Source organism: Prionailurus viverrinus, chromosome A1, assembly GCF_022837055.1.
Source record: "Prionailurus viverrinus isolate Anna chromosome A1, UM_Priviv_1.0, whole genome shotgun sequence".
NCBI lineage: Eukaryota > Metazoa > Chordata > Mammalia > Carnivora > Felidae > Prionailurus > Prionailurus viverrinus.
This window is the reverse complement of record NC_062561.1, coordinates 139,061,193-139,084,811: the sequence shown is the minus strand read 5'-3', so window position 1 is coordinate 139,084,811 and position 23,619 is coordinate 139,061,193. Positions and strand designations below refer to the sequence as shown.

Sequence of the window (23,619 nt, the reverse complement as noted above, 5' to 3'; positions counted from 1 at the left end):
AAAGAGGGACTCTCAATGACCAAGGAGATGCGCTATGATTGGTTCAGTCTGAGTGGGATGATGCCCAGCCCACCGCATCGAAGAAGGCAAGGTCACATGAGAAGGTGCCAGCATCATTTGGACCTATGGCCAGAGCAGTGGAGGGGCCACTCTGGAAATAATCTGAATGTTCAGCAAAGGGAAGGAGGATGGTAGGCAGACAAGAATAATTATCTAGGCCAATGCAACATTTGCCGTCACTCTTCATGTCCATAACCCCAGGAGTCAACAGTGTATGAGTCTGGGATATGTTCCATCACTTTAATACATTCTTTGTAGTCTGACTCTGCCCCTTTGGAGGGATCACTTACCTATTAAAACCCCACCAGGTCACCACAGGCTATTAAAATGACAGCCCTTTCAAACCAACATCCCTCAGCTTGAACTGCTCTCTTTGCCTTGAACTTCAACAGTAATTTTTCCTGACTTCTATGGGATTTATCACTTTCTGCCTTAATATATCTGAATAAACAACTACTAGCTCTTGCCCCAAAGTTCAGAGGTAGGGAGGAGTCCCTAACCATGGGGTAATAAATTGGAATAGTTCCTCCCTTCCACTTACAGGGATTAGTGTAGAAATCACCTCGCCCAAGAATTTAAACCACCCCCCCCCAAAAAGAAAAAAAAATCAGTTTCAATTATGTGGCCAAGTATTTGTTTAACTAAAGGGAGCCATGAGGCTCCCTATGTTGTTTGGCAAGGGGCTCGTAACTGGCATCCTTTCCTCTGCCGACCAAGGTTTCCAAGCAGACTCTGAAATTAGAACCACCCTGCTCTCCAGTTAGACAGTATCTTCATTGTGAACCAACAAAATCTTAGCAGGTTATGTCACCTTCAATAAAATGTTTCTCTTCCTCAATAAGGATTTCTGTGGTGACCTATTCCCCCGATGGTGGTCAGGCATCCTTTTGGGGAATTCCAGAACTGAAAACACACAGGCACACGGAAGTCTACACGTATGTTCAAAGAAACTTCATGAAAGGAAGAAAGGAAAACATGGACCAGAACGAGTAAGGCCGTGATATACAAGTCATTCGCCTTTAAAAATTACATTTCAACCTGTTGAAATGTCATCGTACTTTGAACACTCACTGCATCAGGGGATTATTTTTCAGGCTATGTACCTGCCCTCCTCAATGAGCTCACAGGAAAGGCTCAAACAGTTCTGGGATGATTCTGTCTCCATTGCCAGCAAACTCACTCCCTCTAACTTCATCTTTCTGTCTGAGACAAACCTGTGAACTTTCCAGGACACACTGGAAGCTCCCCCATCCCATCCTCTTCTCAAGGCACCCTGCCTCTTTCTCTCCTCAACCCAGCACCCAGCGCGGCACACATCTGTTCATCTCTTCCCACCCAAACGACAATGTGTGGCACTACTATATGCATAAGGGAACGGATCTACGAAGACGTAGAAACCCCTCTACCACTTTGCTCCTCCCAGGTTTTCACTGCTGCTTCTCTTTCTAGTCAATGATTCACAGAAGAGGGAGCAGCTAATATGGTGAGACAAAATGGCACCCTTTGAATGTAGGGAGCTACTCATGGAAGTTCTCCTCCACCAAGAGGGGTACAACAACCCGAGAGGAACGAAACCTCTCAAGTCAATGTCCTTGATGTAGGACTGGCTTTTCACTTATTAGCTCTGATCTTGGACCCCTCATTTCCCTACTATGAGCCTCACAGCCCCCAAAAAATAAATGAAGCAGATAACTGCACCTATTTAACATACAGATCTTTTACAAACTAAGTCGTGTGAAAAACACTTTATCTGGACCTCACTTGTGTATTCACTCTCCTTCCTTATTCCACCACTGGTTACTGTTCTCTGCACTGCCACAAGAATCACTTTAAAACTCACTGAGCTTCAGTTTCCTCGCTTGGAAGCCAGAGGTAGTAGCCACCTTACAGAGTTATTTCGAGAATCAGTTATCATTTATGTAGGGCGCCTACCACAGCTTAGTTAACAGTGGCTATGATGATTAATTAAGTGCCACACAAATCTTATTTTGACTATAGCTACAGAAAACATGGTACTGTCTAAGCTCTCCAAGGTAGTGAAGCTTTCTGATAGGCACTGCCTCCTTTGGCAACGACAGACCAGTTTTTCACGAGCAAACAGGGGTCAAAAGCCCTCTTTCATACTTTGCAATCAGAGAGGCACAGGACATAAGCTGGAGTAGGAGAGAGTGACAGAAGTTGCCTAAGTGGATGAAACGCACAAAGAACAGTTGAACATTTTCTGGGCCCTGGTGATGTGAATTAAAGAATACATCTTAAGGACTGAAGAATAATTATGGTTAACTTAGGTAAGGCCCAATCCCTGGATTTTTTCACCTTTGATTTATAAACATTAATTTCCTTGGTTCAATCTCCTACCGAAACCAACAAAACAAGAGTCCAGGCATTCCTTGAGTCTCTGAAGCGGAACGGTCAAGGATTCTAGCCCACCCCAATCATTAACCACACGGCTCCCAGTACAGCCTGTCCTGGCCATGAAATGACAAGGGGCAACTTTCAAGAATCCCAGGATACTTCTGAGGCAGCTTGTTTTTTAAATGCTTTCACCCTCCGCTTACGTCGTCACATTCCCTTCTAGACGTGGCCATTTCCAAAGGTACTGCTTCTAAGTTAGTCCTTTTCTCTTCCATGCTGGCAGCATGAGGGGAAGAAAGCACTATATTCACTTTTTAGTGGATGTAGGTATTGGTGGGTTTCTGCTCATCTCGCTTTCCTGTTTTTACCAAACCTTCTCTATTTTCCCAGCTCTCTGAACAAGCCAGGAATGTGTATGTGTGTCTATTAGAGAATGGTGATAATAAGGACAAGATGGAGTGTTAAAAGACAGAATACTAACTAGGGGGATCAGGACAGAGAAATCCGAGTGAATAAAAGAGAATATTTCTGGGGTGCCTGGGTGGCTCACTTGGTTAAGCAGCCAACTTCGGCTCAGGTCATGGTCTCATGGTTCACAAGTTCAAGCCCTGCATCGGGCTTTGTGCTGACACCTCAGAGCCTGGAGCCTGCTTATTCTAGGTCTTTCTCTCTCTCTCTCTCTCTCTCTCTCTCTCTCTCTCTCTCTCTCTCTCTCCTCTCTCTCTCTCTCTGCTCCTTCCCTGCCCGTGCACTCTATCTCAAAATAAATATTTACCAAAAACAACAGTATTACCAACAAAATAAGAGAAGTTTGCTAATAAGGCAGAAATCCCAGGTCTCCAAACCTCCTTCCTGACTTCCCAAGTGACCAGAACTTAGCTTCTACGAATGATGTCGGTGATAACTAGAAGAAAGAGCAAGAAATACAAGCCACCTTAGTTTTAAAGACCGATGATAATTAGGTCACCCTACAAGAGACCAGAGACCACAGTTCTGGCACAAACAGGCCACTGGGCTGAAAAAAAATCCAGCTTCCTGGTGTTTCTTCCAGTATACAGACATAGCATGCCCAGGTGTTGTGAGATGTGCCACCCATCCTTAGTGCTAAGATCCCTGTAAGCAGGGACAGTACCTGTCGGGTTCACCACTTTGCCCCACCTTCTACGACAATGCCTGCTATTCTGGAAATGCCTGTTGAGCACATAATTCTCCATCACTTCACCTCTTTGGGCCCATAACCCTCATCTATAAAACGAGGCAGGGAGACCAGGTCACCTCTAAGTGGTTCTGGGACTCTGTCGAGCCAACACTGCAGTGTGACGAAACCCACTCTTCACAACTAGGCCGTCATCATTTAAGTGTATTTATTTTGAGAGAGAGAGAGAGAGAGAGAGCATGCACACATGCACAAGCAGGGAAAGGCACAGAAAGAATCCCAAGCAGACTCTGCACTAAGAGCACAGAGCCCGACATGGGTACTTGATCTCACAAACCATGAGATCATGACCGGAACTGAAATCAAGAGTTGGATGCTTAACCAACTCAGCCACCCAGGCGCCCGTCGGCCATCATCATTTAATGAAAAAAGCAAGCAGGAGACACAGACGATTCTCTGCTATCAATTTTATTTCCACTTGTCATTTATGATCTGCAAATAGTTTGATTCTCGAATCCCAAGTACCAGCTTTCACTTTAACTGAGTTTAATATAGTTTAACATAGCTATGTTGTGACTTTTTGCTGTACCTCACACTGGCTGTGTTCCAATTTTAGATTTCTTTTTTTTTTTTTTTTAATTTTTTTTTTCAACGTTTATTTATTTTTGGGACAGAGAGAGACAGAGCATGAAGGGGGGGGGGCAGAGAGAGAGGGAGACACAGAATCGGAAACAGGCTCCAGGCTCTGAGCCATCAGCCCAGAGCCCGACGCGGGGCTCGAACTCACGGACCGCGAGATCGTGACCTGGCTGAAGTCGGACGCTTAACCGACTGCGCCACCCAGGCGCCCCCCAATTTTAGATTTCTAAGGGCAGCATGATTAATGTGTGCCCTACACCCCCAGTGGACTCACAAACTTCTCCACCGGCCTCCTCATCGTTAATCCCACATCTCTCCCGGTTGTGAGGCTATGCAGGTCCCCAGAAACACAGACATCCACTCAGTCTGCCAGGCCCAAAAACATACGAAGATTATTCCCCAAGCTGGAATGAGGTTAAATGAGCACAAAGATCTAATAATCCTACAGAACAGCAACCTGCCTTCAAGCAGTTCTCACCATACCAGAGTAACGCTCCAAAGAATTAATGACATAGTGTATCTCCCCACTTTAAGTAATTTAGAAGTTTATAAAAATTATTCGGGGTGGTGGGGGGCACTTGGGTGGCTCAGTCAGTTAAGCATCCGACTTCGGCTCAGGTCATAATCTCACAGTTTGTGAGTTGGAGCCCCACATCGGGCTCTGTGCTGACAGCTCGGAGCCTGGAGCCTGCTTGGGATTCTGTGTCTCCCTGTCTCTCTGCCCCTGTCCAGCTCACTCTGTGTGTCTGTCTCTCTCAAAAATAAACATTAAAAACATTTTTTAATTATCTGGAAGTAATTTCAAACTTCCAGACAAGTTAGAAAAACAGCACAAAGAACACCATTATATTATCGTTACCCAGATTTACCTATTGTTAACATTTTACTCCATTTTCTGTATATGCCTGAGCTTGCTTTTACATGCACATGCTTGTGGTCTCTCTTAGGTAAAGTTTTCCTCCTGAACGATTTAATGGTAAGTTGCATTTATCATGGTCCCTTGCCCCAAAGAACAAATTAAGTTTTAAAATTCAAACAGAAAAGTGGAATGTGGTACAACAGTTTTTTTTTTTTTTTAATTTAACGTTTATTTATTTTTGAGACAGAGAGAGACAGAGCATGAACAGGGGAGGGGCAGAGAGAGGGAGACACAGAATCTGAAACAGGCCCCAGGCTCTGAGCTTTCAGCACAGAGCCTGACGCAGGGCTCGAACTCACGGACCGCGAGATCATGACCTGAGCTGAAGTCGGCCGCTTAACCGACTGAGCTACCCAGGCGCCCCTGTACAACAGTTTTTAAGTCCCCAGTACGAGATTTTCAAGGATGGTAGCAGAGCCGTAAGGGGACTTTGTTAAGGATGAGGCTTTCTACCACCCCTGGATGTCTAACCAAGGTTAATCCTGGGGGTGGCCTTGACCCCAGCCAAAGAGAAAGGGGACACACACACACACACACACACACACACACACACAAATACCACCCCTCTATTTTATTTTAGAAGGAAAAAGGCCCTTGAGGCAAACCAGCTACGTTGACAACTGCCAGCCTCCATTTTTCTCAGCAAAAATTTGCCCAGGGTGATTCCGTAGGTCACCCTGTTCTAGAGAATACAGAATTCTGCTCCCTAACAATGCTACAGGGACAGTCCACTTTCAGAAACAGCTCTTCTGCCTTCAAGCTCATGAAAATGTTCCCTTGTCCTTGAATTAAAAACATAACCACATAACTCCCCACATAAGATAAAGGGCAGAATGCAGGACTACCTTTCCTGCTCTGGTAAACCTCAGAAAACAACAATTGCCACCTGCTGAGGGCCGGGGATGGTGCAGTAAATACTCAGGATACCTCACTGCACCCAAACACTAACTTGTCCCTTGATTTCCAAGGACTGTACGATAAGAATGAGTTCAAGGGGGAATAAGTGGTATAAACTGACTGCGTTATTAATCATGCTACAAATAAATGACTTTTCCTCTGACAGCAAAGCGTTTTGTACTCTTGGTAATTACTAATAAACTTTTTAATGTAGGACTATATCCCCTGGAGATACACAGGCTTTCTTGTTTAAACCGCTTGCTTAAAATCCCTTTCTTAGAATGACTATCAAATCAACAGTATAAAATGGAACACTTTTCTTAGGTAAAGAATCAAAAACAAACACAAACAAAAAAACCACCCACTTGAAAACAAACACCAAAGAAGCAGAAACTGGATACTGAATATGTACACAGTTCTTTAAATCAACAGGACTCTCCGTTATCAAGGTAACTCCAAGGTAACTCCGATAAAGTGAGTCTGAAACAGTTACCTTGTACTAAATTCCCCCCACGCACTTTTTTTTTAAAAAGAGAAGTGCACGTGCATAATTCAGCACAAAGGCAGAGTCAAAGTGAAAGGAACCTAAGAACCAGCAGGTTTACCTCAGAAGCCTATCTGCAAAGTATTTTGAGAGTTAGAGTTTTATAAAGACATGTGTAAACTTGCAGTTCATCAGACAAGAGTCTGGCAAAGCAATGAGGAAAAGAAAGGTAAGAATACGAAAATCCCTGGCGTGGCTCTGAGGGAAATAAAAGATTCCGGGATCTACCTTGCTTGGACGCCCTCCGCCGAATCTTCATTTTGGGGAAGGAAGGCCATGAGTAGTTAAAGGGGGAGTCCGAGTCCGAATCCATCTTTTGTTTTGCTTAAATCAACAGATTCAACAGGAGAGACTCAGGAAGAACTGTGGGCGTCCCCCGCCAGGAGGCGAGTCTACCATGTGATGTCAAAGGAAGGAATGGGGCTGGGTGAAAAGCTCCCGAACACGGGGAGGGAGAGGCAATAAACGTTTTGCTTCCTTCAGGCGTCCAGGCATGTAGACTGAGAAGGAGGCTGTAAATATTAAAGCCAAACGAAGGAAGTGAAAAAGGAGAGAGAGGCAGCTAAGGGTTGTACTGGTACATCACAGTCCAGTTATTCAAAAGGTCACTGGGAGCAAATGAATCATTAACTCCCCTCTTCTTGTGGCTGGAAATGGACTGAATTCAAATAGAGTGGCCTGGCTTCAAGAAAAGCCTCCAAATGCACTTGTTTTGTTCTGGAGCTGGAGGATCGTTTACAGAAAAGCCACCCTGCACAGCGATGTAAAGGTTGAGGTTTACAAGTGTGGACAGCCAGAGAGCTCAGTACACAGGCAAATAAAAGCCATCACACTCAAGGCGAGGAGTTTTCCAGAGCAATCTGTTCTTTCATAGCATTGACAGTGTCAGCAGATTTTCAAATTCTAGGGCCGAAACAACTCTGATAATTCATTTAACAATCTAGTCTCCCTACACTTTTAATGCTACAGTGGCTGGAAGCTTTTACTGTTACAGACAATTCTACTCATTAAATACATGCAAAGTCCTCTACTAGTGTTCAGCACAATTGGGGAATTCTTCAGCTGTCACTAAGTTTGGCTTCAATCTTAAGGATTGGGGTACCTTTAGAGCTTGGCTCTAACCCTACAGTCCCTCTCAACAGAGCTAGTGACTAAGTTACCACAAACCAAGAGTTCCTACAGGTTCCGCTTAACGAGCCTCTGGTAATTAGCATTCAGTACAAGCCCATCACCACCTCCACCTAAACCGAACACTACGCAAAGTCACTTCCCTGCTCTCCACGAGCACACCGATACATGGGACCCACAGAAGTTCAAGCAAAGCAGCCAAGAGCTGTGGCAGAAAAAAAAAAACACATGCCAAGTCTCAGAGGGGAGCCTCTTCTAAGCATTTATTTTGTATTATTGATAGCAGGAAATGGTGTGTTTTCTTTTGTGACGTCATCTGCCACCCAAATAAACTAAGACTGTGGAAACGATATGAAGGCCTGAGTGACTCTGCAGATCTGAAGCATAGCAATAGGTGTCATACTTAATATTCCTTTTCACCACAATTATTTCCCAAATTGTTGACTTGATCATGCCACGCTGTCAGAAAGAGATGCGTAATCTGCTCCATAATAGCTAATACCGTCTGATTGGGTGGGGAGTAGGTGAGAGGGCCAGATGGAACTGGATCAAGGGGAGAAACCACTTAATTTCCAATTCAAATCAAAATTAGAATTACATGAATCGCGGTTGTGTTTTTATATGGTTTGCTACACAAATACCACATACAAATATAACCAAATGCAACTAGGAGACAGTTGTAAGCATTACAACGGAGTCAAAATAAACATTAATACATGTTTTACTTCGTGGCCTTTTATTTGAAAAATACTTCTCTTAATTAGCTAGGTGCAATTCTAAGAATAAATTATTCTCAAGCCTTGTACCAGGTTAGAGAGTTTTAGTCCACATGGATCTTGAGCAAGAAAATAAAATCTTGAAGGTGAGTGTTTCTATTCATTCTCTAAGTTTTAAAGCTTAGAAACATGCCAGGGACACTGTGGGCATATGATGAATGAATGATGTACACTTACTTAACCTGTGGATAGAGAAGCTTTACATGTCATTCTGTAGTATTTTTAATATCCTGATTGAAAATATGTATTAAAAAAAATTTTTTGGGGGGCGCCTGGGTGGCGCAGTCGGTTAAGCGTCCGACTTCAGCCAGGTCACGATCTCGCGGTCCGTGAGTTCGAGCCCCGCGTCGGGCTCTGGGCTGATGGCTCAGAGCCTGGAGCCTGTTTCCGATTCTGTGTCTCCCTCTCTCTCTGCCCCTCCCCCGTTCATGCTCTGTCTCTCTCTGTCCCAAAAATAAACAAACGTTGGAAAAAAAAAATTTTTTTTTAATCAACTGTAGGTGATACACAATGTTATATTAGTTTCAGGTGTAGAAGACTGAATGAACACTCTTGTTATGCTCAGTAGGTCTACCATCTGTAGTTACCATACAAGGCTATTAGAGTACCATTGACCATATTCCCTACGCCACAGAAAATAGGTAGCCTCACGAGACTTCCTGTAGCTTTATGTTAAGTGTTTTAAAGTATCGTTGTGTTTTACTCATCACAATAGTATCTTTATTTGACAAAATAAAAGTAAAACAACAGTACTGGTGAGTGGACAAAGCCCACTGTTCTCCAAGGTTCTGGGCAATACTTCGCATGTACATAGATCCTTGGATGCCTCAGAGAGGTCTGCAGACCAAAGAAAGGGAACGTCCACCTGTCTAGACAATCATCAAACTGAAATGAAAGTGTTGGACCAGGAAATAATATTATCTTTCTCATTTGCCATGCGTGGTTAAGTTTTAGAGCCACTTAACCAGGATCAATCCCGGGTCAACCAACTACTAGAGCTGCTCCCTTCTTGACCATCAGTGACAAATAAGAAGAAAGTCAGGACAATCCCAAGAGAAATATGATAAAGTCTTTGTAAAACACATTTCTAGTAGCTCAGATGCCAAGTAGATCCATCTTAATCTAGTTTTCCCCAAAGCACGGTCCTTGGTGACCAATTACTTATCACTTGATTATTGATATGAAAATTATTCTGACAATAAAATAGAACTACCCAAAAAATACATGTGAGAAGCCTAACAATATTTTCTATTCTTATTTGATGCACCAATATTTTTAAAGAATGAAATTACTGCCACTGACCAGCTATATAACATTGAATTAACACATAAAATGAAAGAGAAAATATTGTTTGCATCCCTCTATTTTTAGGCCAGTTCATTTTCTTGCTCACCAAAGAACTTCTCCCAAATGTGGGTCATTTATCATGTTTCCTGGAGTACTCAACTTTGTCCCCTGTTATACCAATATGACTGCATTTAAATCAATTCAAGATGTTATTTAGATCTCGTTCACATTCAATGGCTTAAATTCTTTGCTTTCTCTGGCTGATTCCAACTGCAGGTGGAGGAATTCAATGGTAGGTCCCCCAAGGGCCACTTTCTCACCCGCTATCATACAACTATTATGATGCCAGGGTGTGAATGATTTCATCAGCCTTACTGTGCCTCCTGTAATTAGAAAATCCTTTGTTTAGAAAATTACCTCCACTGGGTGACAAACATGCAGGGCAGATGCTGCTGAAGTTTTGGCTCTCTGCAAGACCCACACAGAAGGGAAGCTTCCCTTCATTTTCCTCGTGTCATGATGGCATGCCACCTACCTTTCAGTCTTGGTAAAATTAATCTTCCTCAGAGGGTATTTATATTTTGATTTGAATTATAATATTTGTACAATTTTCTCATCCTCCAATAAGCCCCAAAATTCCTGGAGTGCGAGAGCTGTGTCATACCCATTTTTTTTTTATTTTTTTTAACGTTTATTTATTATTGAGAAATAGAGACAGAGCATGAGCATGGGAGGGGCAGTGAGAGAGGGAGACACAGAATCCGAAACAGGATCTAGGCCCTGGGCTGTCAGCACAGAGCCCAACGCGGGGCTCGAACTCACGGACCGCGAGATCATGACCTGAGCCAAAGTGGGACGCTTAACCGACTGAGCCACCCAGGCGCCCCGTGTCATACTCATATTCTTAAGCAGTCAGATGCTGAAAAGAAAAAACCATGGGTTTGGGGAGCCATTATGTGTCTAGGCTTAGACAGTGGCTCTGTCACTTATTTAGCAACCCTAACCAAGTTACTTTCCGACCCTCACTTGTTTCATACAAAAGGAGGTCATAACGTCAATACTACAAAGAGTTGTGAGAATCAAATGGGGCAATAGTAAAGAACTTAAGTTTTCATAACTTTTTCTTAAATATTAAATAAAGTTTCCCTTTCGCTGTATTTCTCTTCTACATTATAGACACTGAAGTATTCTTATGTTTACCTCCGGAGTGATAGCTTTTTCTAAACTGAGACCTGCCAGTGTACCTGGCTAGCTCAGCCAGCAGAGCATTTAGACTCTTTTTTATTTTTTTATTTTTTCAACGTTTATTTATTTTTGGGACAGAGAGAGACAGAGCATGAACGAGGGAGGGGCAGGGAGAGAGGGAGACACAGAATCGGAAACAGGCTCCAGGCTCTGAGCCATCAGCCCAGAGCCTGACGCGGGGCTCGAACTCCCAGACCGCGAGATCGTGACCTGGCTGAAGTCGGACGCTTAACCAACTGCGCCACCCAGGCGCCCCAGCATTTAGACTCTTAAGGTGAGACACGCTAATGTGCAAAGAAGTTCCCAGACAATCATACCAAGACTGAAAGAGAAGGAAGATTTTTTTTTTCCTATTATGCTCCATTGTCTAACAACCAGAGACCACAGTTTCTAACACTGCTAGACAGCATTCTGGGGGAAAATCATTAAAAAACACAAAGAGCTGGAGGCAAAAACCCCTAATGTCAGGACAAGCCTACCCTGGCTCACTTCAGCCAGAAGAGGCAATGTAATGGAGCCTGGGATGGTCAGAATCTTCCTCAAAATCCTTTAGAAGGCACCGTGTCATCTGTTGGCATTCAACACAAGCAGTTCTTTGTTGGAGAACATTGTGACTCTGGTTATGCACCAAGTGAAATGCTTGGCTCTTACTGGGAGGCCATGCTATACAGAAAATAAGGATCTTTCAAAGCACAGCTCCTATCCATGGGCTCAAGATGTGCTCTGAGAAGGACAGTGGGCACAGGACATTCACATCGGCAGTGTCACACTCAGGGACGTGGCATCATGAGTGGAGCCAGCCAGACGTTTGAACTACAATTTTTCTCTCTACTTCTGCATTGTGTATAAACAGAGCCCATAAAATTGATTTCCTATAAAACAGACATCAACTGGGAGCATGGGACAAACACTGTTACCATAAATTAGAACTCTAGGATGCCACCATTTCCTAAAGCCATCTTATTTTATACATAAGAGTACTTTTTATTTCTTACCTACCTTAATTGCCTTGACTTATTTGAGTAAAAAACCTGCATGCCCTTTCAAAAGCTTTTTTATCACCGTACTAAGGGGAAAAACTGGGTATACCCTAGAAATCCATCAGGATGACATTACTTGTATTATGACAATATCCACATATAGTGTAAGAAGAAAATATCCAGAACATTTAGGACAGGAAAGCACATTTCTACATGAAGCAACATATTCAAGAATTACCATGTCAGGGGCACCTGGGTGGCTCAGTCGGTTAGTGTCTGATTCTTGGCTTTGGCTCAGGTCATGATCTCAGAGTCGTTGAGATCAAGTCCAGGTTGGGCTCTGTGATGACAGCATGGAGGCTGCTTAGAATTCTCTGTCTCCCTCCTCCCCCACTCACACACTCTCTCTCAAAATAAATACAGGTTTTTTTTTTTAACAAATAATCCAGTGAAGAAGTGGGCAGAAGACACGAATAGACACTTTTCCAAAGACATCCAGATGGCCAACAGACACATGAAAAGATGCTCAATGTCACTCCATTAGGGAAATACAAATCAAAACCACACTCAGATACCACCTCACGCCGGTTAGAGTGGCTAAAATGAACAAATCAGGAGACTATAGATGCTGGAGAGGATGCAGAGAAACGGGAACCCTCTTGCACTGGTGGTGGGAATGAAAACTGGTGCGGCCACTCTGGAAAACAGTGTGGAGGTTCCTCAAAAAATTAAAAATAGAACTACCCTATGACCCAGCAATAGCATTGCTAGGAATTTACCCAAGGGATACAGGAGTGCTGACGCCTAGGGGCACTTGTACCCCAATGTTTATAGCTGCACTCTCAACAATAGCCAAATTATGGAAAGAGCCCAAATGTCCATCAACTGATGAATGGATAAAGGAGATGTGGTTTATATTTACAACAGAATAGTACTTGGTAATGACAAAGAATGAAATCTGGCCATTTGCAGCAATGTGGATGGAACTGGAGGGTATTATGCTAAATGGAATAAGTCAGACAGAGAAAAACAGCATATGTTTTCACTCATATGTGGATCCTGAGAAACTTAACCGAAGTCCATGGGGGAGGGGGAGGGAAAGGGGAAAAAAAAAGTTACAGAGAGGGAGGGAGGCAAACCATAGGAGACTCTTAAATGTAGAGAACAAATGGGTGGGGGGCAGGGAGGGGAAAGTGAGTGATGGGCAATGAGGAGGGCACATGTTGGGGTGAGCACTGGGTGTTTTATGGAAGCCAATTTGACAAATTATATTTAAATAAATAAATAGGTTTTTAAAAAATTTTTTTTACTATTTTTTTTAATTTTATTTTTTAATTTACATCCAAATGAGTTAGCATATAGTACAACAATGATTTCAGGAGTAGATTCCATAGTGCCCTTTACCCATTTAGCCCATCCCCCCCACACCCCTTCCAGTAACCCTCTGTTTGTTCTCCATATTTATGAGTCTCTTCTGTTTTGTCCCCCTCCCTGTTTTTATATTATTTTTGTGTCCCTTCCCTTATGTTCATCTGTTTTGTCTCTTCAAGTCCTCATATGAGTGAAGTCATATGATGTTTGTCTTTCTCTAATTTCACTTAGCATAATACCCTCCAGTTCCATTTACATAGTTGCAAATGACAAGATTTCATTCTTTTTGGTAGCCAAGCAATAGTCCATTGTATACATATACCACATCTTCTTTATCCATTCATCCATCGATGGACATTTGGGCTCTTTCCATACTTTGGCTATTGTTGATAGTGCTGCTATCAACATGGGGATGCATGTGTCCCTTTGAAACAGCACTTGTTGGGATGAGCACTGGGTGTTTTATAGAAGCCAATTTAAAAATAAATTATATTTAAATGAATACATACATACATACATACATTTTTTTTAAAAAAGCATTATATTGTTGGGGCGCCTGGGTGGCGCAGTCGGTTAAGCGTCCGACTTCAGCCAGGTCACGATCTCGCGGTCCGGGAGTTCGAGCCTCGCGTCAGGCTCTGGGCTGATGGCTCAGAGCCTGGAGCCAGTTTCCAATTCTGTGTCTCCCTCTCTCTCTGCCCCTCCCCCATTCATGCTCTGTCTCTCTCTGTCCCAAAAATAAATAAACGTTGAAAAAAAAAAATTAAAAAAAAAAAAAGAATTATATTGTCAATGCTTTCCCTAGCAGTTAATAAGGCTAAAATGATCAATTTCTATCCAGATGATACTCTTAAGGAAAAAAAAAAAAAAGACTCTTGGTGGATCTATTTTTGTTTTAGACCTTGAAATCCTTGGCATAACCTAAAAGGAAAAAAGTATGAGCACTTGGTTTTTCTGAACAATGAATTATGAGGAATTTTGACTCTATTATGGAGAGGCAGCTGTGGACACTGGATGTGAGAGGTCCTAGGGGTGGGAAAAGCAAGGATATGAGCCACGAGGCTGGACAGAGCAAGGGTGGACAGATAGTCAAGTTTCTTGTCATAGCCTCAGGACAAAGGGATCCTTCATGACAGAAAGAGCCACGACACTTAGGGAGAGCGACATCTACATTTTAGGTTTTTTTCTGATAATTTTCCAATTCCAATTTTCCCAAATCTTCCCAAAAAAGTTTCTTATGTGCCACAAACTTATTTACAAACCTACTTTTTAAAGCCAATTTTAACATTCAAAGTTCAACTTATTCTTCTATGGACTTTTATATGATTATTTGCATGTCCAAAAGTTAACTAGGAGATATAAAATGGGCAAAAAACTTAAACAATCAGTTCTAATGTAAACTTAAATCTATCCATGCCATAGTTCTAAAGCTAAAATTCCCACAAAACAGAATGGAGAATCCTAGTTTTAAATAAAGGGTGGCTCATCTTATATATTCTAACTAGAGTATTGTTACTTCTAGGCCCTGTCAACTGGAAGAGTAAGGAGACACCTACATGTGTGCCCTAACGTGTGCATACACATTTATCTACAAATATTTCTATAAGCAACTATGCGTGTCCATGTTAACTAATCATGAGTACATACTGATGTGTCCAACTCTAATTCATTAGCACAAAGATCATTCTAGCCTCCTCTCCTTGGTTATCTACCAACTCCCACTCCAACATAACAATCTTATCTATAATCCATTTGCTTAATTGTTCATTTCCAGGGTACTTTTACAGTGGTATAATTGTTAACCTGTATCCCCGGGACCAACAATTCCATCACCCAGAGGACAATGTTTATGTACCGCTTCCTTTCCTTTCATCTTACAGACTCTACTCATTTCCAAAGTTATTGAGGTCTGAACTCTCCTCATCCCCTACAGTAAGGCATTTCATACATTTTTAGTACAATTAAATGGTTTTGTCACATTCTGTCTCCATCATAGGACCCTCCAACTTAATTTTTTTATTTGCCCATATTAAAGTTCACTCTGTATGCCATTAAGCTCTCTGAGTTTTAACAAATTCAGTGTCATGTATCCACCATCAGAGTATCTTAAAGAGTATGTTCACTCCCCTAAAACAACAACAACAAAACCCCACAATGACAGAAATATGAACAAAGGACAAAGAAGCCAACTGGAAGAGTTCCTCCATTGCCAGAGTGAGACCACTTCTGAACAATAAAGCAGGACTAGATTATGACCTCGAGTATCCAATAAATATCCAAAAATCTCTATTGACATAAATGATTGAATAAATAGGTAAGGAAGGGTATAAGCCCCCCAAGCAGGAGAATTCCAAATTATTTATTAGCACGCAAGGATGTATACAGATGACACGCCACCCCTTAAGTATGGGCTGAACATCATGACTTCCTTCCAAAGAGTATAGTGTGCAAAGAGTAGTGGGCAAGAATCATTTTACAGTGAATAAAGCTGACAAAACCCACCTCTGCCAGATAATCAAGGTCGTCATTAACAGTGAAAGTAATGACAGCATACACCAGTGAGGTGATGACAATGGCATTTTGCCTCTGTGGTATTCCTCCCCAGACCCATAACCCCAATTTTAATAATGGGAAAAAATTTTAGAAAAATAACAACTGAGGGAAATTATACCTAACACTTGACCAGTACTCCTAAAACTGTCAAGATTATTAAAAACCAGGAAAGTCTGGGCCGCCTGGGTGGCGCAGTCGGTTAAGCGTCCGACTTCAGCCAGGTCACGTTCTCGCGGTCCGTGAGTTCGAGCCCCGCGTCGGGCTCTGGGCTGATGGCTCAGAGCCTGGAGTCTGTTTCCGATTCTGTGTCTCCCTCTCTCTCTGCCCCTCCCCCGTTCATGCTCTGTCTCTCTCTGTCCCAAAAATAAATAAACGTTGGAAAAAAAAAAACAAAGAAAAACAGGAAAGTCTGAGAAATTCTCACAGCCAAGAGGAGCCTAAGGAAACATGGTAACTAAATACAATATGGTATCCTGGATAGGATCCTGGGACACAGAAAGGAAATCAGATAAAAACTAAAGCAATCTAAATAAAGTATGGACTTTTGTCAATAATAATGCATCAATCAATTTTAAAAAGGTGTACCATAATATACGATGTTAATGGGGAAGAGGGGCGTGTGGGAACTCTCTGTACTATCTTTACAATTTTTCTGTAAATCTGAAGCTATTCTAAAAAATAAAGCTTAAAACATTTGTAAAGGAGGAGGTAAAGTACAGAATCTATGTTCATTAAACGTTTGTGGAATTCATGCTAAAATACTGAATCACTTACTTAATGAGATACGGAGAAGTCAAGTCATGCTTAAAACTCCACTTTCTTTTAAGTTATTATGTGAAGTTACCAACAGAGCTAATTAAAGATGATATCCTGAAACTAATTTTAATTTTTCATAAACAAATAGTGTCTCTTTGGAATTAAGAGGTTCCCAAGAGGTAACCCTAGGGAGAGGCTCTCATGTGCAACTGAGGGTACCTCAGTGAGCCTACCTCAATCAGATCACAGAAATCTTATCCGCAGACAGATCTCAAGAGCATGGATGAAACCCAGCTAGCTTACTCACAGTTTTCTTCTCAAGTTCTAGGTATCAAAAAAAAAAATCACAGAGTGAAGTTAAAGTTGTTTAAAATATTATAAAGACACAGATTTACTACTGGGTCTCCTATTCAATTTGTGGTTGTACCACTTCTCTGTATTTTGGCTGTATACATTCTTCCACAGGATCTCATACTGTGAAGAATAAGTTCTGTTGGCTTTCTTGCTCATGTTGGAAGAAAGAGGCCATGTTTCATAAAAGGGTCCTCTCAATTAGCCACTCTGAAAGTTAAAGCAGTGTGTCCCAGTAAATTGTTAGCTTTCATGCCAGCAATACGAGCTCTTACTTAATTGCCCTGAAGTCCCTTCCAAGGGATTAGCCACTGGTACTCAATTAAAACCAAGCCTCAACTCACATAAGCACACGTACTCTGCTGTCAGGCCCAGAGCCCAGTGTTTCTTCTGTGAGAGCAATTTTTACATTTGACGTCTGTATACGCTATACTCGAATATTTCAACACAAGAGAAAGAAATCTATGGGTGGAATTTTAACTCTTCTTATTAAAATGTTAAGTGTATTTCCAGAATATATTTCCCAGTTTTCATTTGTTTTCATGTTTTATAAATTAGTTTTACTTTCTTTAATATTTTATTTTTGCCTGAATTCTATATCTAATCATTTGACTTAAACCATCAAAATAGAATCTTTAGGGATGGAGCCTATGGAATTTACTTATTCACTTAGTTTATTCGGAGTTGAGAATCTTATTTTAGAGAATGAAAATTTACAATTCATACGTAAATGGGAAAAAGATGGTCTTTTCAACAGAGGGTGTCAAGAAAACTGGACAGCCACATGGAAAAGAATGAAAGTCGACCACTTTATTACATCATTTGAATTTAAAAATAAATTCAAAAAGGATTAGGGACCTAAATGTGAGACCTGAAACCATACAAGTCCTTGAAGAGAGCACAGGCAGTAATTTCTCCGACATCAGCCAAAGCAACATTTCTCTAGGTATGTCTCCTGAGGCAAGGGAAACAAAAACAAAAATAAACCATTGGGACTACATCAAAATAAAAAGTTTCTGCAGCATAAAGGAAACCTTTAACAAAACTAAAAGACAGCCTAAAAATGGGAGAAAATATTTGGAAATGACATATCCAATAAAGGGCTAGTATCCAGACTATATAAAAAAACAGATACAACTCAGTACCCAAAAAACAAACAGCCCAATTAAAAAAAAAAAAAAAAAAAAAGAATGGGCAGAAGACATGAACAGACATTTCTCCAAAGAAGACCCAGATAGCCAACAGACACATGAAAAGATGTTCAATATCACTCATCATCACGGAAATGCATATCTAAACCACAATGAGACACCACCTTACACTTATGAGATTGGGTAAAATGAAAAACACAGGAAACAACGTGTTGGCAAAAAGTGGAGAAAACGGAACCCTTGTTTACTGTTGGTGGGAATGCAACCTTGTATAGCCACTCTGGAAAAGCATGGCAGTTCCTCAAGAAATTTAAAATTGAACTACTCTATGATCCAGTAATCACACTACTGAGTACCCAAAAAATACAAAAACGCTACTTCAAAGGGATATATGTATTTCTAGTTTTATTGCAACATTATCTACAATAGCCAAAGTACGGAAACAGCACGAGTGTCCATCAACCGATGAATGGATAAAGAAGATGGGGGGAGGGTGGGTGGGTAGAGGGTGCATAAAATAAAAAATTATTCAGCCATAAAAAAATCTTGCCATTTGCAACAACACAGAGCTAAAGAGTATAAGACTAAGCAAAGTAAGTCAGAGAAAGACAAATACCTTATGATCTCACTTACACGTGGAATTTAAGAAATAAAACAAGCAAAGGAAAAAAGAGAGTGAGAGACAAACCAATAAACGGATTCAACTACAGAGAACAAACTGATCATTACCAGAGGGTAGGTTGGGGGGGGGGTGGGGATAGGAGATGGGGATTAAAGAATATACCCATCATGACGAAAAAATAAAATGAAAGACAGCAACGACAAAAAGGACATTTAGCATTCAGAGAAAAAAACTGCTATTTTTTCCCCTCCCTCAGTTACATTTCAGAAATTAAATTTGTTTGCAAAAAGAAAGAAAAAGGTAGTTCCGTTAGTACTATAGGTACTAATGCCAAACATCAGGCATCCTTGTAAAGCCCTTATCACATGAGCTAAACACAATTCCCTTCATCCCCATCTGTGCACCTCAAAGTCCAATAAATGACTCTGAAAGCAAGTCACAATCACAGGATTCCTTCTTAATATTTTAAAGTGATTAATCTTTAAATATTAACCATCTCATTTAGGTTCAAGTGATTGGGAAATTTTCTCAGTAATTTTTTTTCCCAAAGGTTTTACATTCCCCAGACATCGATGAGGATATTGATGGTGATAATCATTGGGAGTCTGCAAACCCAGTACAAATTGGCTTCCATTAATTGCTTTTGCAATCTACTGCAATAAAAGTAGAACCACCATTTCCCCAACTCGGAAAATATGGAAAACCCAGGAAGTCAGGGGTGATTCCAGCAAAGCAGAGCTCCCCTGAGGACGTATGTCATGGTTCCCAACCTCCAGCCACAATTGAGAATCACCTGGGGAACGTATAGAACTCTTTAAGTGCAGGCTACAGTCCAGACCAAGTAAGTCAGATTTCTATGGGGATGGACACAGGTTTCAGTATAAAGCTCCAAGGTAATCCCAACGTGTAGGCTGAGTTTAGAACCGCAGGGTAACAGAGTACCTATGCAACTCTTCATCTTCATTCACTTTTATTTTCCCTTTTTTACATTTATGAGCTAATCGGCAGAGCATGAGGCTCATAATAGATTTGGGACTTACAGTTTAACAGGTTTTGTTTTTTAATCCAAAGAAAAGCAGCATGATACTCTACACCTCCAGTAAGGTTTTAGTGTGTACATGCTTCCTAGATTATAGTATAGATTAACCTAAAACTCCCCCAATTCTTTAATTTATGGAATACATTTCTGCCAATAAATATTCCTCTCGTCTAATTTAAAGAACAATGGTTTATTCACATTCCACGAGGAGAAGGTGTCCAAACAGTGAAGGCACAAAGAGAACAGGCAGAACACTCATGGTAAAACACCCAAATTGAGCTTATTACATACACTCAGCGGAATTCTAGTAAGTCAGTAAATTCTTCTACCAAAAACAGTGTTTAAAACCTCAACAAGCATAGTAAAAAAAAAAAAAAAAAAAAAAAAATTCACTGAAATCAACAGGACTACAATGAGTCCGTTTTCACAAATAACTATGCATCCCCAATGGTCTTCCTGGGATATTTGTCCATCTAAAGCCCCAGCCCCTTTGTTTCAAAAATCAAATCACTGATAAGCTTTGGCTTGTGGTAAAGAAATGACACACCCCTCCCATCCCCGGCCTAAAAAAAGGAATCCACAGAAGCTTCTGTAGCTTGGGGCATAGAGAGAGATCTGCCAAAAATTTCAAAACTTCTTTTTCAGAAGGTTACAAGCTCTACTAAGCTCCCTTCTCCCTGACACTTTTTAAATATTCCTTCATGTTTCATTTAACATTCTTCAGATCTCAACATAGATACACATTTATTATTAAATAACAGCCAAGAGACAGCCAGCTTCCACTGACATGGGTGCTAGATCTTAAGATTCTGCGCCATTTGGAACCATCTCAAAACTATTTTCACAAACAACTTAAAAGTGCTGTTTTATAACTTAGCAACCTGAATTCCATTTCTAAACTTTTAGTTAACATAAGAAACCAAAGACTAACCTGATTAGCCCTACTTATTTGGTGGTTTATGCCAAACTAACATGAATGACTATATGGCCTCCATGCATCTTACCACTGAAATCCACGGACCTGGACCTCTCCCAAATAGAGCCACAAATGAGGATCCTGTAAGAAGTTTGTATTACACCAAACATTTTGTTCTAGAGGGGCTGATCCTTTGGATCTTCCAATCATTTCCTTCCAGGTTCCCCTCGCTCACATTTTTTCCTAAGCTTCCTGGGTAAGGCGTTTGTTTCTCCTTTTGAGTATTTTCTGTAGTCATGAAAGTCTGTGCTGTCTAGGTTAGGCAATCTGCAACACTGCACTTCCTACTGTTTGTTTCTGTCTATTTCTGCTTCCTTGTCTTCACAATTGGTCTGGATGGGTTTTTTGGAGGAAGGGGGGATGGGTAATCGGGTCGGGTTTCTTTCTACACCAGCTTTGGTTCATGTGTCTCCCTGATATCCACCCCTCCCGGTCCCAACACCTACTAACTAAAAGGTTTTCTTTTTCTCATGTTACATATAAGTAACAACAGTAATAGCAATGAAGTGATACAAGAATTATTCAAGACTAATTGGGATTCGAGCCTCAGCATAAAATGAAAATCAGGTCACTCTATAAAATCAAACCACATATATTATTAAAAAAAGCCTTTTTCTTCTCACTGATAAGTACTTGTTGGCATCATCTACGATGCTTTCCCTTTCATTTTAGAAAAGTAACCCATTTTTGTGTAGGAAAAAAAAAGTACAGAATCATTTTACGCTACCTACTAAAATAGAGCTTACTTATGGCATATATAATGTTAAATGAATAAACCAGGACACAGAATTCTGTGATTTACATAATCCCAACTATGTAAAAAAAAAATGGATGCGTAATAAAAATACTGGTAGGAATACACCAAAGTTGAAGGGCACCTGCTCTGGGGTGGGAGAATTCCAGGGGTGTTTTTCTCTTTTCCTACTTTTTATAAGCTTTCAAATTTTTCTACTGTGAGCATTTACGACTTCCGTAATTTAGAAAGATTATTTTATCCACAAGTCTACTTGGCACGACATTCTATTTCAAGTCTTCTCTGGCACTTCAGGAAGCCCACTCTCTGCCAGCCAGCCAAACCTGGAACGGCTTTGCTTCATGCCCAGAGATTCAAGGTCCTGGGACTGTCAAGCAAGGCCGATGATGCCAGCCAATTCCATCTCGAGCTCCCTAGAACCAGGTCCCATAAGGAAAGCTAAAACATGTTCACCTGGTTCTTATCTTAACAAGTCTAGTTCGCCTACCCATTTTTTCCATCTAAACAGTCATATAATATGTGACTATTACAGCTTGAGCTGTAGTTTTTAAACAATCTTTGCTCAATGCAGGACATGGCTGATCAATTATTGCAGAAAAATCCATATCCGTGCGAGTGTCACCGAATCTGGTGTGACACACACAATTTCACTCACACTCTTGAGTATCCCTTGCTAGGCTAGCAGGAGTGTTCTCTTCCAGGACCTTTTATAATTCACCTGAGATACCGGCACTCTTGTTTCACAGTCTTCAAGCACAAGATTTCCACTGGAAATCTTAATTTCTAACCAGGCAGTTGTATTTTTTCAAATTCAACCTTTTAAAAGTAGAGTTTGCACGACAGCAACGGGTCATGCCACGTGCAACCTGGCTGGCGCAGCGATGCTTTATGCATTTTTGTGTGCAGGTGGAGCTCCAGGAGGGTGGCTGAGGCTCACCATCCCCCCACATCCCCCCACATCCCCACCACTGTCCACTTCCGTTCTCCTCAGCACAGGGCTTGCTGCAACCCACCGCCCAGCTTCTATTTCTTAATCACATTCAGTCCTGTATACTTGAGCCAAATGGACCCTTCCTTCCTTCTTCATTTCTCCATTGGCCCATTTCATCTATGTTCTCTCAATCCATTTCCTCCAAATGCTCTGCCCGCTCTCTCCATTCTACCTGCCCTCAATGTGAAGGAAATACACGTTGAGAAGGTCCTCTCTTCACTCTGACGGCAACAGAATTGGATCCCAGCCCTTCAACTGAGAGCCTCCCCTTGGAGGTTCTTACAGCATCCACAGAGAGCAGGGCCATCACTCCCAAAAGTCCTCTTAGTACTCCCTGAGTGGCTCAGAGGCACTGACTTGGACGAGCTAACCAGCTGTTACCCACCCAAGACATCATCCCTGCAATCAACAGCCATTTTCAGCGTAGGAACTAACAGCCAGTATAATTCTTGATGCTCTGATGGCCAACAATACAATGGGAATTTCCAGGGCGATAAATTTTTAAAAATGTATATATATCAATTCCTGAGTCACAGACCATACACTCAATAGACCTATGGCTACTGGCTACCATTGCAAACAATGTAGATATAAAACATGTCCGTCATCACAGAAAGTTCTACTGGAACAGCACTGCTGTAGTTTATGAGAGCATGCAAAACTAACGTCATACTATTTTGAATAATCCAAGTCAGCCAAGGCATGTATCTCAACCCCACATTAATCAGCATGTCCTTGCAGACTGAGCAGAATATAAGTACATATAAAATAACACAATAGTTTGGAAGTGACCTTGGGGAAAAGCCATTTCAGATTCCAGACTCGGGCTTACCATCCAACTATTGCTCACTGCTTCCTTCCCCCTTCTGTCCCAGAAGGCTCTTTTAAAAGAGAGCCTTCTTGGCATCAAGTCAGGTGACTTTAACTGAACAAAAAGCAAACGTTAGCACAGGCACAATCATTCACGGCCCTTTTCATAACTCACTGGACTAAAGTCCAAGTTTGTCTCAAAGCATTTATTACAATCCTCCTCAGACACAAGGTTGTGACTGACCAAACACACTGATGA

At 41.4% G+C, this 23,619-nt stretch overlaps 1 protein-coding gene across 6 annotated transcripts in view; it reads right to left on the bottom strand.

Moving 5' to 3' along the window:
• The window catches only part of ARHGEF28 (Rho guanine nucleotide exchange factor 28), a 318,682-nt gene that overhangs the window by 117,079 nt on the left and 177,984 nt on the right, over positions 1 to 23,619 (bottom strand). The window contains exon 1 of one of the 6 annotated variants that reach the window (XM_047863883.1): positions 6,799 to 6,958. The exons of the other annotated variants lie outside the window; for them this stretch is intronic. Within the exon in view, the coding sequence (XP_047719839.1) occupies positions 6,799 to 6,883 (85 nt within the window). The 5' untranslated portion in view covers positions 6,884 to 6,958. Of the gene's footprint in view, positions 1 to 6,798; positions 6,959 to 23,619 lie in introns of those variants that run through there. 6 annotated transcript variants of the gene reach the window in all.